The following is a 16,610-nucleotide window of genomic DNA, read 5'->3' as shown; positions in this document are numbered from 1 at the left end:
AATGACCTTGGACACATTTCATAACCTCTCTCTGCCTCATAGTCTTCAACTGGAAGTTGCACATGAAACATCTCATATCAAGACTTAGCTCAGTTACTACAAATAATAAGCATTAAATTCACATCGCAGCCATGCTTCTCTTTGTTGTTGTTATACTTGTAATTGAAGACATGAATAGTTGGTCAGAAGATCACTGCCATGTGTTCCTTCCACTGAGAGTGGAATTGATTTCCTTATGACTGTAAATTCTATTTCTTGATGTTTTATAATTGGTCATTTATTTTTGAGAGAGCGACAGAGCGTTAGCAGAGAAGGGAGGAGAGAGAGCAAAGCACAGAATCTGAAGCAGGCTAGGGTCAGAGCCTGATGTGGGGCTTAAAGTCATGAACAGTGAGGTCATGACTTGAACTGAAGTCAGATATTTAACCAACTGAATTACCAAGGCAGTCCTATTTCTTGATTTCTCGAATCAAATTGCATCTTGGGGTGTCTGTGTCAAACAGCATGTGGTGAAAGGGGGGCCCTGGACCTGTTCTGGTGTTCAGGCTTCTAGAGGACTTGCAGCCTTCGCCTTCTGCCTTACATGCAACACAGCTGATCAGACCCATGGCCAATGAGAGGCAACATGGAGCACAGAGGCACCTGGCCCACAGCCTGTAACAACAACCAATCATGTGAGTTGGCCATCCAGTGGTAAGACAGGGAGTGTGCTGTGGGGAATGGAGTGGTCCTTCCTGTGGGCAGAGGGTCTTGTCATTGACATTGTTCACAATTGCCAGTGGATGGTGATATTAAAAGTAGCATTGCTATTAATTTATAAATTTCTACAGTCACTTCCCTCCTTAGAGCCTGCACTGGGGATGGAGGTGTCTAGCCACACCTGCCCTTGTGTGTGACTGAGAGGAGACTCAAGGCTCCCCAGGGAACAACTAGCATCACCAGGTCGATATGGGGAGAGACCAGTTTCGGTCTTTCAGGCCAGCTGACCTTCCAGTTGCCTGCAGCTGCATGAGTGAGTCCTGGCAATGCAGCAGAGAGACCACCAAGGCACCCCTGGAATCATGGGAAATAATAATCTGTTACTCTTGTAAACCTTTACCTTTTGGGGTGCTCTGTTCTGCTGGAATAGATCACAGGACAGTACTAAGTAAATCCGTCTGCAGCACCGTCCCGGATCGCTGCTTGGCTCTGTCCACTGCCACCGTCACCTCTAAGTAGGCCTGGCTTCAGGATGGGGCAGTAACTCTCCAACATGCCCCTGCCTCCCCAGGTCAGGAGACAGAGATTCTGCGAGTGTGTTATCTCAAGTACACACAGCCACACTTCTCACGCCCTGGCCTCCTGCAGGAAGCAGGTGTCTTTATTCAAGACCCAGCATCCACGACCCAGATGGTATTTTTGTGTGGGGACCTGTCGCCTTAGGACGCCAGCTGATGTGCTGCTGACAGAATCCACCCCAATGTCCTCAGCCTCCAGTCCTCGGATGGTGAGGGAGGAGTCACAGCCGGAGCCACTTCCCCGGAACCTGGACAAGCTCCAGCAGCCCGGGCAGAAGCTCCAAGGTTGGGCACCCTGGAGGCTCGTCGGGCCTCTGTGGGAACCAGGCCACAGAGGCACCTACCTCCATGCTGCTTCCACGGGTGATGGAGACGAAGCTGTCCTGAGGTGCCGCCAGGGTCTCTGGGGACTGAGTCAGGACGTACCGCCCTCGCAGTCTGCAAAGACACCTCTTCTAGGCCCTACAGTGTAGTCCTTCTGTCAAAGTCTTCCAGGCAACATGGTTCCTCAGAAAAGCCATGTCAGGCTTCAACCTGGCACAAACTAGAAATCAGGTGCCTCTGGGCCTTCCCACCTTTGCTGTGTCCAAGAATTCATGCAGTTGTTGATATTCCTCAGGCCCAGGACATGTTAGGAAATGTGACACAACAGGGCACAGCCCCACCACAAGAGGCAGCTGGACAATCCCTCCCTTGTAACCAAGCTCACAGACAAACCCTCTCCATGGCCTGGTCACAGCCTCGTGTGTGAGGCCCAGCCAGGTATGGTCTCCCCACCCAGCCCTCACTGCCACACAGGGCTGCCAGGACCTGGGTCTCAGTGGGCACGTCTGTCCCCATGTGGCAGCTTCTGAGATTTATAGTTTACTCTCTGGTTTTCAGAATCAGCACTTACCAACAGAGGGTTCTGAGGTGGAGTCAGAACCACAGGTTAACAAGGGCCCGGATGTGTGAGGGAAGGAGGCTGCTCTCTGAAGGCACTGATGTAAGGCCTGTGCAGGAAGTAAGGGGAACTGGGGGAGGGGAATTCAGAGCAGGAGCTGCACAAACACCCTGCAGTTCCACTCACTGACCAAGAGGAGTCACACCTGAGGTGCTTGGAAGAGGAGGTGGGGAGCCAGTGCCAGGAGGAAGAGGGGGGATGCCATGTCAGAGCTTTGGGCCCCTCCCTTGTCTCCCAACAAGGTCCCAGGCCCTCTACAGCCCCAGGGCAGGAGTGACAGCTGGGTGAGGTTTGTGCCCCCAGAGGCGATACCAGGAAAGCGCCTGTGCTCCTGAAAGCATCTTGGGCATTGTCGGTGAGGGTGACTTCTGTCCAGACCAGCTGCCCCTGAGCAGCTTCAGGAGCTTTATGAGTGAGGAGAAGCCCATGGAGCTCTTCTGGGTTCCTGCTGAGTTCTGGCTCCAGCAGTGTTGATAAGCTAGCTGGCTGGCTCTGCTGGGGATGATAATTCTTTTTCTTGAGAAAAAAGGAGGGAGGGAGACAGGACATGTCCACACAGTGTCCCCACAGGCACCTAAGAAGAAAGCCAACAAGGGCGTCCCCAAGCCTTAATACCAAGCAGAGAGCTCTTCAACCAGTTTGCTGCATTACTGGTCTAAGGTTCAATGTGCAAGTTTAATGCAAACAAACGAGGAGGAAGCCTGAGTCCTCCTTCCTCACCGGAGTCAGGTCCACAGGAAGGAAAGGAGCAAAGGTGGGGCCCCCACATCCCCGAGGTTCCTGCTGAAGCTGATCCTGCTCCAAGAAGGGAGGGAAGTGCTCTGAGACACAGCCACACAGAGGGGATGGGGCAAGGCCACGTGGGCATGGAGCGCAGCCACGCAGGGGGTTTTCTCCACCCCCAGGCTACAATCCACTCCTCCCAGTGTCCCCATCACATCCGAGACCCGTTCAGCCTTCAGAGCTCCTGGGGGATAACTGGACAGTATCACTCTTGCTCTCTCTGTATTTTAGCATCAGGACTATGTTTCTTTGGTTTACTGTGGGGTCTGTCTGCCATCTAATGGCTCTGTGTTGATACAGCAACCGTCAGGATTTTCTGATGTGGGGTCCTGGTCTGGGCTGAGAGACTCTTCACTGTCACTCATGAAGTTCACACTGTGACAACCATCACTAGGCCAGAGTCTGTAAGGAACAACATGACTAAACTTCTCAATAAACCTTTCACCTAGTAAAGAACAAAAGACTCATATGTAACCAGGTTTGGTTTAAATTTTTTTTTAATGTTTTACTTATTTCTAGGAGAGAGAGAGAGACAGCGTGAGCAGGGGAGGGTCAGAGAGCGAGGGAGTCACAGACCGAAACAGGCTCCAGGCTCTGAGCCGGCAGTCAGCACAGAGCCCGACGCGGGGCTCGAACCCATGAACCGCTAGGTCAAGACCTAAGCGAAAGTCGGACGCTTAACCGACTAAGACACCCAGGCGCCCCATGGGCAAAGATATTTTAAACAACATGTCCAAATACACAGAAACATATAATTGTGGGAGGACAACATTCAATAAATTAGACTTCATAAAAATTAAGAATTTCATTTCAAATAATCATTAAGGTGGATAGACATGCCACAAAGCATGAGAAGATTCTCCAATATATATTTTTTGTGTTTATGACAAAACTTATTTCTGAATGTATAAGGAACTCCCTAGAAAAGAAAAGAAACTCTCTCTATATTTATGTATAAACATGCAGTCTCCACCCGCTGATTCTCAGGGTGAAATCTGTTCCTGACCCGCTGCCACTGAATCTGTCAGGGACCCCATTTTCCTGGTAGGAAGCCGCATAGATGAGGAGCCGTGGAGACTGGCTTGGCTTCTGTTGGTACCAACTTAAATGGTTGTTTCTATATCTACCCTAGAGGCTCTGACTGGTCCTGCAGGAGAAGGAGGCCTGATGTCCAGGGGTAACGGGCAGGGACAGAGGGGTCTGCGTCAACACGATAGCCCCAGTGGATCCTAAAGTAAGGAGAGAAAGGAAGAATTCATACAAATATTAGGAGCCATTTTCATAATTTTACTTTGGTAATTACTTCAGGCTGAAGCACTTTCTGGGTGAAGTTGATTCACATGTCAAAAACATCCAATTTGAACACATGACAGAAATTTTCTAGACACAAAGGACTCTCTGGAATTCTACCCCATCTCCCCCTTCTGTCTGTGTCACAGTCTTCGCTAGAGCATGGAGTCCTTATTTTAGGTCCTTCTAGTTATCATAGATCCAAACATCACATGCTGCGTCCCAGAGATCAAGAAATTCAAATCTCAGTGTGTCCTGAATACACATGGATAGCGGGGGCGCCCCCTAAGCTCTTCCTCCCCACTCTGTTCTCCTCTCTCACCCCTCCACCCTCGCCTGGGAACCAGAGCACCAGCAGCACCAGCAGCTGAGCAGGGACCCTCATTGTGAGGAGTGAAACTGGTGCCTCCTGATGAGTTGAAACAAGACTGGAGCTGACCTTTTATCTCAGACTTGCAAGAGGGTCCTGCCCAGGGAACTATTATGCAAATTTTCCCATGTGTCTTCCTGCCTGTGGAGAGGGCCACCAGGAGGGTTGGGGAGCCCTGGTGTGAGCCAGGTGAGTCAATCATCTTCTCTTTGGACAAAATCCAATGGAGACAGAATTCCTGCTGCATAAGGTGGTAGGAAAAGGGTCTGGCTGTAAAAGTCTAATTCTGTGGCAAGGATGTGATGCATATTTCCCTGTCCTCTAAGAAAGCATCAGAAACAATGACAATGTAGATATGTGTGTGCATGTCAATCTTCTGGAGGTCCACGGACATCTTGCGTGGCTCCCTCCAAGCTAAATGTGGTAGCAGCTCCCACATTCACGTCCACTGCAGGCTAAAGGCATGACAGTTCACTAGCATCTGACTTTCCTCTTTCTCTCTGTCTCTCTCTTTTTGTGTCTGCCAGTGACCTTGCTGTGTGGCCCCGGGCATGACGTGTCCCCTCTAGGAACTGTGAGTAATAAACCTGTTTTTTCCCAGCTCCCAGATCATTGTTGTTGAGGGTTGTTTTGAAGTCATAAGACCCATAAGGGCTGACAAGGCTCAGTGGGTTAAATGGCAGACTCTTGATTTTGGCTCAGGCCATTTTGTCACGTCTATGATATGGAGCCCTGTTTCAGGCTCTGCACTGCATCACAGGACCTACTTGGGATGCTCTCTCTCCTCTCTTTCTGCCCCTATCCCCCCCTCATGATAAATAAATAAACATTAAAACAGTAGGCACCATAAACATTGGTTCAGCGAAACGTGGGTGGATCAACATTTCCCAAAAGGGGAGTGTCTATGGGGCATGCTGTCCACACCAAGGAGTGCCCACAAGTGTTGACAGCCAATAGCATCACTTTAGATACACAGAGACCAGCACAAAACACACACCAGTTGAATCATGAAAGTTTTCTCCCAAAAACAACATAACCTGCTGGTTATTAAGAAATGCATGGTGTCTGCTATTAACAGGATAACTTTAAAAAAGCTAGACTGTTAAAAATTGACTTTCCTTGGGAACTAGTGAATTAAACTCTATCAAGAACTGAAGTCAAAGGGAATTGTAAGAAATAAAGAATCTCACTTATAGCCTGATATCTTATAGTCCTGTTTAAAGCAAGAGGAAAAGGAAAAGAATGGTATGCCTTAGTGGCGTCTCAGATCATCCTGGTGATTGGACCTTACACCCTGGTGACGTTCTATCATATATATCAAATATCTATCATCTCTATGTATAAAAAGATACATCATAAATATGCATATATTGGTATATGTATATATCACGTACACATGTAGAAATGTGTATATATCACATTTACATATTAGAATATTTGAAGGATTTCTTAGTGTTAAAATTCCTTCAGGACAATAGGACAGAACGAACAAAGAACAACTCTATATTATTATCTTACTTTTCTCGGCTTTGAGTTATCATATATGTTGGGCAACCACGGACACGAGGCCACAGGTTACAAGGAGATTCTCTGTGTCAGAAAGATGGAAGCGGATCCACTCCTTTAAAGTCACAGTGTAACCTGGACCTATGATCGACATTTTCAGGGCCTTCCTCATAGATGGTCTGAAGCCTTTCAGGAGCTATGGTCAGAGCCTTTCTGACTGTGGTCAGAGCCTTTCAGGGCCATTTATCTCAGACTTTCTGCCTCCAGACCTGCGAAAATAAACCTGGGTTGTTTTTGCCACCAAGTTTGACCACCTTTGTATGGTTACACCAGGAAGCTGACATACCCACTATCCCATGTAGGAACTTCCTTATGGGGAAATGGGCCACAATCAGAAATCTGTCATGTCTTCTGTGATTAAAAATCAAGTTTTGGAAAAGCTATTTTTCAAGGTGTTATTTAAGATGCTCGAATCCCAGAATATATGGCTCTTTTCTGTGAAATTAACAGAAATCCTCTAAAAGTTGTCAGTTTTGATTGTTGTAGCTCACCATCTGTTTCTGTGATCGAGACAGAAAATGAGGTATCTTATAAATAGCATTTCTTGGTCAGGAAAAAGACCTTCCAATTTTCCTATACTTCCTATAGACAGAAAGTATGTTCTTAATTGTAGAAAGAATCTCTCTCTCCTGCCTGTCTCTCGTCTTCTGTTAACCAACCCGGCTGTGTTCTGCATGATCAAACTGACCAGCAACTAAAGCTGGTCCCTCTCTAGTGAACACAAATAGTATGAGTGGCAAGGAGGGTAAGAGTAGGCTCCACGAGGTCCAGGTTGGAGAACAAGACTCTCTGAGTCTCTAACCCTGACCGTCAGCAACTGAATGAAGAAAAACTTAGGCACATAGGTTTAATTGTAGATCTGTCTGTTGCCAAATGCTGTTAGTTCGGGTTCAATAAAACTAGAAGTGTGCGTATGATTTGTATGAGCTGGCAGGTAGCCCCGTGGGTGTCATGGTTTGTATCTGTTCTCTTGGAATCAGACCTTTAGGGTGGGGAGGGTGAGAGACATACTGTACACTTTGATCTATCAACTTTGTCACCACAAACCATCCAAACACACACTGCTTAGGCCAGGACTGAATGCACAGACGGCTCTTTCCTGATGACGCCCAAATGGAAGTTCCTTCTGATGCAAGGTGAAGTTTTCTCAGAAACTGGAAGAACACACAAACCAGTGGAATGATATCCATTGAGGGACAAGAAGAGTTCATGTTAAAATTTGCATATTGCCCAAAGCCATCAATACATTCTATGTGATCCCTAACAAAAGTCCAACATTATTTCCACAGATATAGGAAAAATAACCCTAACCTTTTTATGAACCCACCAAAGACCTCAAATAGCCAAAGGAATCCTGGGAAAATAGACTAAAGCTAGCTGCCTTGCACAATCTTATTTCAAACTATACTACAAACAGTATGGTACTGGCATAAGAATAGACACATAGACCAATGGAACAGAATAACGAGCCCAGAAAACCCTCCATGTATACTGTTGACTTTTATTTGGAAGGATGCCAAAATGGTCAAAGAGTAAAGAATAGTCTCTACACCAATGGTGTTGGGGAGGCAGGATAACCCCATGCAGAAAAGTGAATCTGGATCCCTATCTTATACCACTCATAAATTGAGACACATAATGTTGGGGGTGGGTGGAGTGGAAAGAGGGAGACACAGATGTGAGGCAGGTCCAGGCCCTGAGCTCTCAGGACAGAGCCAGACGTGTGGCTCAAATTCGTGAACTGCTAGATTCCGAATGAGCTGAAATCAGATGTTACACCGACTGAGTCACCCAGGTGCCCAGAAAGGGGGGCAAAGATATTTTAAACGACATGCCCATATAACAGAGACATATAATTGTGGGAGAACAACATTCAATAAATTAGACTTCATAAAAATTAAGAATTTCATTTCAAATAATCATTGAGAAGGTGGATAGACATGCCATAAACCGTGAGAGGAGGTCCAATATGTATTTTTTGTGTTTATGAGAAAACCTCTTTCTGAATGTATAAGGAACTCCTTAGAAAAAAAAAGATACTCTCTATATTTATGTATAAACATGCAAATTATTTATTATATCAGTACGATGATATGCAAGTATATAGAATATGTAATTTAAACAAGCAAAACAAGGACTTTCAAGGAAAAAGGATATCCAAATGGCTAATAAAAATTAAACATGAAACATTTCCTAACATCATGGTCATCAAGGAAACGTGCATTTTTACCACAATATCCTTTCAGGATCTACCAACATGGAGATTATAAAAGTCTGATATAAGAAGGATTGCAGAGCACTTATAGTAACTGGAATGTGCACGCAAGTGATGGAGCATAAACATGTTCGCCATCCTGGAAAACAGGGACGCGGGGCTTCCTGAAGGCAAATATCCCCCCGCCTGGGAGGCCTACTTCCATCCCTAACAATATACCCAGCAAAAATGTCGGTAAGGCCACAGACCCATCGAGGACCGCTTCTGCCATCCTAAAGCTGTGGCACCTGATGGGGCCTTAGCACATGGTGCCTGAGGGGTGGCCAAAGCCCGGGTGGTGCGGGGCCCTCAGCTGCGGCCTAGTCCCCTGGGGTGTCCAACGTCTTCCGCTTACACACACTCGGACGACCTGCTGTGGGCCCCCCAGACAATCAACACTTTGGGGCAGTTGATATCCCCAACAGGCAGGTTTTTGTTTAACGTTTAATCACCGTGGGAGGAGTTTGTAGAGCTTGCTGGCAGTAATAAACTCCCACGTCCTCAGTCTCCACCCTGCTGATTCTCAGGGTGAAATCTGTCCCTGACCCGCTGCCACTGAACCTGTCAGGGACCCCAGAGGCCCGATTGGAAGCTGTATAGATGAGGAGCCTTGGAGACTGGCCCGGCTTCTGCTGGTACCAATTTAAAAGGTTGTCTCCATATCTATCCTGGAGGCTCTGACTGGCCCAGCAGGAGATGGAGGCCGGCTGTCCAGGGGTAACAGGCAGGGACAGAGGGGTCTGTGTCAACACAATAACGCCAATAGATCCTAAAGTAAGGAGAGAAAGGCAAGATTTCATGCAAATATTATGAGCCATTTTCAAAATTTTACTTTGGTAATTACTTCAGGCTGGAGCACTTTCTGTGTGAAGTTGATTCACATGCCAAAAGCATCCAATTTGAACACATGATGGAAGTTTTCTAGGCACAAAGGACTCTCTGGAATTCTACCCCATCTCCCCCTTCTGTCTGTGTCACCATCTTTGCTAGAGCATGGAGTCCTTATTTTAGGTCCTTCTAGTTGTTATAGGTCCAAACATCACATGCCGCATCCCAGAGACCAAGAAATACGAATCTTAGAGTGTACTGAATACACATGGATAGCGGGGGCGCCCCCTAAGCTCTTCCTCCCCACTCTGTTCTCCTCTCTCACCCCTCCATCCTCACCTGGGATCCAGAGCATCAACAGCACCAGCAGCTGAGCAGGGAACCTCATTGTGAGGAGTGAAACTGGTGCCTCCTGATGAGTTGAAACAAGACTGGAGCTGACCTTTTATCTCAGACTTGCAAGAGGGTCCTGCCCAGGGAACTATTATGCAAATTTTCCCATGTGTCTTCCTGCCTGTGGAGAGGGCCACCAGGAGGGTTGGGGAGCCCTGGTGTGAGCCAGGTGAGTCAATCATCTTCTCTTTGGACAAAATCCAATGGAGACAGAATTCCTGCTGCATAAGGTGGTAGGAAAAGGGTCTGGCTGTAAAAGTCTAATTCTGTGGCAAGGATGTGATGCATATTTCCTTGTCCTCTAAGAAAGCATCAGAAACAATGACAATGTAGATATATGTGTGCATGTCAATCTTCTGGAGGTCCACGGACATCTTGCGTGGCTCCCTCCAAGCTAAATGTGGTAGCAGCTCCCACATTCACGTCCACTGCAGGCTAAAGGCATGACAGTTCACTAGCATCTGACTTTCCTCTTTCTCTCTGTCTCTCTCTTTTTGTGTCTGCCAGTGACCTTGCTGTGTGGCCCCGTGTATGACGTGTCCCCTCTAGGAACTGTGAGTAATAAACCTGGTGTTTCCCAGCTCCCAGACAATTGTTGCTGAGGGATGTCTTGAAGACATAAGAGACATAAGGGCTGATGAGGCTCAGTGGGTTAAGTGGCAGAGTCTTGATTTTGGTTCAGGTCATGTTATCAACCCTGTTTCAGGCTCTGCACTGCATCACAGGGCCTACTCGGGATGTTCTCTCTCCTCTCTTTCTGCCCCTATCCCCCCTTCAAGATAAATAAATAAACATTAAAACAGAAAGCACCAAAAGGGTTGGTTTCAGCAAAACACGGGTGGATCAACATTTCCCAAAAGGGGAGTGTCTATGGGGCATACTGTCCACACCAGGAAGTGCCCACAAGCGTTGCCAGCCAATAGCATCACTCTGGATATGCAGAGACCAGCACAAAACACACACCAATATGAATCATGAGAGTTTACCTCAAATAACAACATAACCTGCTGGTTATTAAGAAATGCATGGTGTCTGCTATTAACAGGATAACTTTAAAAAAGCTAGACTGTTAAAAATTGACTTTCCTTGGGAACTAGTGAATTCAAGTCTATCAAGAACTGAAGTCAAAGGGAACTGTAGGAAATAAAGAATCTCACTTATAGTCTAATATCTCATAGTCCTGTTTAAGGCATGAGGAAAAGGGAAAGAATGGTATGCCTTAGTGGCGCCTCAGATCATCCTGGTGATCGGACCTTACACCCTGATGACGTTCTATCATATATATCAAATATCTATCATCTCTGTGTATACAAGCATACATCATAAATATGCATATATTGGCATATGTATATCTCACGTGCACATATAGGAATGTGTATATATCACATTTACATATTACAGTATTTGAAGGATTTCTTAGTGTTAAAATTCCTTAAGGCAATAGGACAGAATGAACAAGGAACAACTCTACATTATTATCTTACCTTTTTCCGCTTTGGGTTATCATGTATGTTGGGCACCACAGACACGAGGCCACAGGTTACAAGGAGATTCTCTGTGTCAGAAAGATGGAAGCGGATCCACTCCTTTAAAGTCACAGTGTAACCTGTACTTATGATCGACATTTTCCCGGGGCTTTTTCAGAGATGGTCTCTGTGGTCAGAGCCTTTCTGGGGCATTTATCTCAGAATTACTGTCTCCAGACCTGCGAGAATAAACCTGGGTTGTTTTCAGCCACCAAATTTGGACCACATTTGTACGGTATCACTAGGAAGTTGACACACCCACTATCCCATGTGGGAACTTCATTATGAGGAAATGGGCCACAATCAGAAATCTGTCATGTCTTCTGTGATTAAAAATCAACTCTTGAAAAGGCTATATTTCAAGGTGTTAATTAAGAGGCTCAAATCCCAGAGTATATGGCTCTTTTCTGTGAAATTAACAGAAATCCTCTAAAAGTTGTCAATATTGATTGTTGTAGCTCACCATCTGTTTCTGTGATCGAGACAGAAAATGAGGTATCTTATAAATAGCATTTCTTGGTCAGAAAAAAGGCGTTGCAATTTTCCTATACTTCCTATAGACAGAAAGTACGTTCTTTTTTTTTTTTTAATGTTTTATTTATTTCTAGGAGAGAGAGAGACAGCGTGAACAGGGGAGGGTCAGAGAGAGAGGGAGTCACAGACTGAAACAGGCTCCAGGCTCTGAGCTGGCAGTCAGCACAGAGCCCAACGCGGGGCTGGAACCCACGAACCACGAGATCATGACCCAAGCGAAAGTCGGACGCTTAACCGACTAAGCCACCCAGGCGCCCCCAGAAAGTACGTTCTTAATTGTAGAAAGAATCTCTCTCTCCTGCCTGTCTCTCAACTTGTGCTAACCAACCTGGCTGTGTCCTGGACGACCAAACTGACCAGAAACTAAAGCTGGTCCCTCTCTAGTGAACACAAATAGTATGAGTGGCAATGAGGGTAAGAGTGGCCTTCATGAGGTCCAGGTTGGAGAACAAGTCCCTCTGAGTCTCTAACCCTGACCGTCAGCAACTGAATGAGGAAAGACTTAGGCACGTAGGTTTTATTATAGATCTGTCTGTTGCCAGATGCTGTTAGTTCGGGTTCAATAAAACTAGAAGTGAGTCTGTGATTTGAATGACCTGGAAGGTAGCTCTGTGGGTGTCATAGTTTGTATCTGTTCTCCTGGAATCAGACCTTTATGGTGGAGAGGGTGAGACAGTTACACATGCTCTACACTTTGATCTATCAACTTTGTCACCACAAACCGTCCAAACCCACACTGCTTAGGTCAGGACTGAATGCACAGAGGGCTGTTTCCTGATGAGGACCAAATGGAGGTTCCTTCTGATGAAAGATGAGGTTTTCTCAGAAACTGGAAGAACACATAAACCAATGGAAGGATATCCATTCAGGGACAAGAAGAGTTAATGTTGTTAAAATTTCCATATTGCCCAAAGCCATCTATAGATTCTCTGTGATCCCTATAAAAGTCCAACATTATTTCCACAGAAATAATATAGGAAAAAATAACCCTAACCTTTTTATGGACCCACTAATGATCCCAAAAGCCAAAGGAATCCTGGGAAAGTAGAGTAAAGCAAGATGCCTCTCACAATCTCAATTCAAACTATACTAGAAACAGTATGGTGCTGGCATAAGAAAAGACACATAGGCCAATGGAACAGATAAATGAGCCCAGAAATAACCCTCCATGTATATCGTTGACTAATATTTGACAAGGATGCCATGAACGGTCAAGGAGTAAAGAATAGTCTCTACACCAAATGGTGTTGGGAAGACAGGATATCCCCGTGCAGAAAAGTGAATCTGGATCCCTATCTTATACCACTCACAAAATTGACTTGAGATGCATTAGAGAGTTCATGTAAGATCTGACTTCCATAAGAACATAAAACTCATAAAAGAAAACACAGAAAAGAAGCTCCTTGACGTTGGCCTAGACAATGACTTTTTGGATATGATGCCAAAAGTATAAAAAACAAAATCAAAAATGGACAAGTGGGCTGTGTCAATTTAAAAAGCTTCTGCATAGCCAAAGAAACAATCAACCATTTGATAAGGCAACCTACAACGTGAGAGACAATATTTGCAAACCATATAGAGATAGGAGGTGAATATCCAAAGTATATCAAGAAATTATATAACTCAATAGCAAAACCCACAGAAACAAAACAACTAGATTTAAAAAATGGGCAGAGGAATGGAATAGATATTTTTCCAAAAAAGACCTACCACTGTCACCAAGTACCAAAAAGATGCTCAACATCATTAATCACCAAGGAAATCGAAACCACAATGACATATCACAGTATTCCTGTTAGAATGGTTCTCCTCAAGCAGACAAAAGAGAGGTGTTGGAGAGGATGGGAGAGAAGGAACCCCCTGTACAGTCTTGGTGGGAATATATGCTGGGAAAGCCGCTATAGAGGAGGGTATGAGGCTACTCAAGAAACTGAACAGAGAACTACCATATGATCCAATTCTGGGTCCCAGCAATTCCAACTCTGGGTACATTTCCAAAGAAAAGAAACCAGATTCCCAAAGATATCCACACTCTCAGGTTTATTGCCACATTATTCACAATAGGAAAGATATGGTAACAGCCTGTGTCCATCAATGGACGAATAGGTAAGGAAGTTGTGGTATATGTACACAATGGAATATTGCTCCGCCATGAGAAAGAATGCTTTTCTGCCATTTGTGACAAATTGGATGGACCTTGAGGTCATTATGCTGAGACACGTCAGACAGAGAAGGGCAACTGTTGTATATATTCTTTTTACTTAGAATCTAGAAGAGCTGAGCTCCTGAGAACAGAGACTGGAATGGTGGTTACAGGGACTAGAGGAGCAGGTGGGGAAATTGGAGAGACGTGTTTAGGGCTATGAGAAACTTAAAATGGCCAGTTATTTTATCAATAAATGAGTTTATTCAGGAATAGTAGAAGACAAGAAACCTATGACAAATCATAGGCAAATCCAAAGAAACAAAGAGAAGGTCATTTGCATGATGGTTTAGCAGGAAATTGGTGAGGGTTGCTTTGAACAAAATTCACTGGAGAACGAGAATCCCACTGGCTACAAGCAGTGGTTCCATGTTGTCACCCTTCTTGGGGCAGGGAGGGATCTTCCTTCTTTCTTTTAAATGCAGGGAATAAAATTCCTGTGTGAAAATGACCTCCCTTGTCAAAATAATTCTTTTCTTTTTTCTTTAACAGGATTGGATATTTTTGTGTATTTTTAAGTTTTTATTTAAATTTCAGTTAGTTAACATATAGCATAATATTAGTTTTAGGTGTACAGTGTAGTGATTCAACACTTCCCACATCACCCTGTGGGCATCACAGGAAGTGCTCTTGTCAATCCCCATCAAGTCTTTCCCACAATCCTCAACCCTCCCCGCTGTAACCATTGCATTGTTCTCTATCTCTCTGACAGTCTGTGTCTTGGTTTTGCCTGTTTCTTTTTGGTTTTGGTTTTGTTGCCCTTTGCTCATTTATTTTGTTTCTTTTATTCCACATATGAGTGAAATCATATGGTATTTGGGTTTCTATGACTGACTTATTTTGCCTAGCATAATACACTCTAGCTCAGTCCATATCACTGCAAATGACAATCTCCATTATTTTTTATGACTGAGTACTATCTCATTATATACATACATAAAAAATGGATCAAATATATATATATGGACACATGGACACATGGACACCTGGCTATTGTAGATAGTAATGCTCTAAACATCAGGGGCATGTATCCCTTTGAATTAGTATTTTCATATTCTTTGGGTAAATACCTCATCATGCCATTGCTGGATGATAGGTGAGTTCTGTTTGTAACTTTTAAGGACCCTCCATGCTTTTTTCCAGTGTGGCTGCCTAGGTTTGCATCATCTTCCTTCTTCTTGAGGGTTGTGCAGGCTGCAAGAGTGGTATCTGTGTGAGAGCTCCCCCTTCAGACCTTCCTAACACCATTTTGAAAGAGGTTTTCTCTACTCATTTCACAGGCACAAGCTTGCAACCGGTAGATAAATAAATCCTGGAGATCGAAGCACAGCTTAGGCATTATAGTCAACAATAATGTATTTCTAAGCTTCACAGTTGCTAAGACACTAGATCTTAATTGCTCTCACTACAGAAAAAGAAATGATAATTGTATGACCTGGTAGAAGCATTAGTGTACCCTAAGGTGGTAGTCATTTTGCAGCATATGAATCTACCATATCAACACATTGTATTCCTCACACTTACACAATATTCTAGGTCAAATATATCACAATTAAAAAAATCCAGTGCCACTGGGTTGGATCATTGAAAAGAGTGATATTTAATGGAGTGGATGTGACAGGCACTCCATAACACCTTTAGACATGTGTTTATAAACAGAGGTGATGAAGACGGTCCCGAGAGTGTTACCTGCATGCTGCTTTGAGAAGAGCATTACTTTAAGGAATGTATATGAAAGCCATTCTGCATGGTATACATAGGGGTACACAAAACCACAGGTGAGAAAGATGCTTAGAATAGTGAAAATAAGAAAAAAAGAATGGGGAGCCTCTCTCCTGACAATGGAGATCAAGCTCTACAGCAGAGAAAGCTCCCCCAGCCCCGGGTGGGTTGGCGTGGATACCTGAGCTGTAGGGACCAATGATTGAAGCTGCTGGTCTTTTCTAAGTAACTGCAAACTGTCACCCCCGAGAGGATACATTTATGGATATGTATTCTGGTTGACTCTGAGCTCCCAAAGCCTCTGTGGAAGGGCAGATGTTCTGAGTTTCTATGTTCTCTCTAAACACTGTGGGAAGCATGTATATTTACACGACTGAGTTTTCTCCTTTCTCAGGATCCCATTATCCATCTGCATAACCTGAATGAGCAGTAATAAATGAAGTTAAATCAAATTAATATTATTCAACAAAATAGCCACAAAGCATTATGATAAAATTTAACAGAGAAGGGACTGGGGCGCCTAAGCAGCTCAGTTGGTTAAGCATCTACCTCTTGATTTCAGCTCAGATCATGATCCCAGGGTCGTGGGATTGAGCCCTGGGTCAGGCTCTGAGCTGAGCCTGGAGCCTGCTTAAGATTCTTCTTCCTTTTTTTTCTCTCTGTCTCCCTTAATCCCTCTCTCCCACTAGCCCTGTCTCTCTAAAATAAAAAAAACAAACAAGAAGTGGAGTCTTGGATTATTTCCTAGAAATGGACTTGGGCAGATATAAGTTATGTTTCATAACTTGTCTTTGAGAATTAGGAACCACGTGAATCCATTAAGTGGCTCACTCATATTCTGCTCTCTTAGAAGCCCTACATGGAATTCAAAACCAATTATAATAATTTACTTTAAGAATTGACACCATGGTAAGAGATTGC

At 44.6% G+C, this 16,610-nt stretch overlaps 1 gene segment (V, D, J or C); it reads right to left on the bottom strand.

The window, feature by feature from the left end:
• Window positions 1-8,918: 8,918 nt before the first annotated feature.
• On the bottom strand, window positions 8,919-9,713 carry LOC120231565. The segment is given in 2 exon segments: window positions 8,919-9,252; window positions 9,651-9,713. Coding segments are annotated over 2 exon segments (381 nt in total).
• Between the last annotated feature and the right edge of the window lie 6,897 nt (window positions 9,714-16,610).

This window comes from Hyaena hyaena, unplaced genomic scaffold (genome assembly GCF_003009895.1).
Source record: "Hyaena hyaena isolate Hyena2069 unplaced genomic scaffold, ASM300989v1 scaffold_57, whole genome shotgun sequence".
Classification (NCBI taxonomy): Eukaryota; Metazoa; Chordata; class Mammalia; order Carnivora; family Hyaenidae; genus Hyaena; species Hyaena hyaena.
Note: the sequence above shows the minus strand (reverse complement) of the source record. Positions and strands in the feature narration are given on the sequence as shown.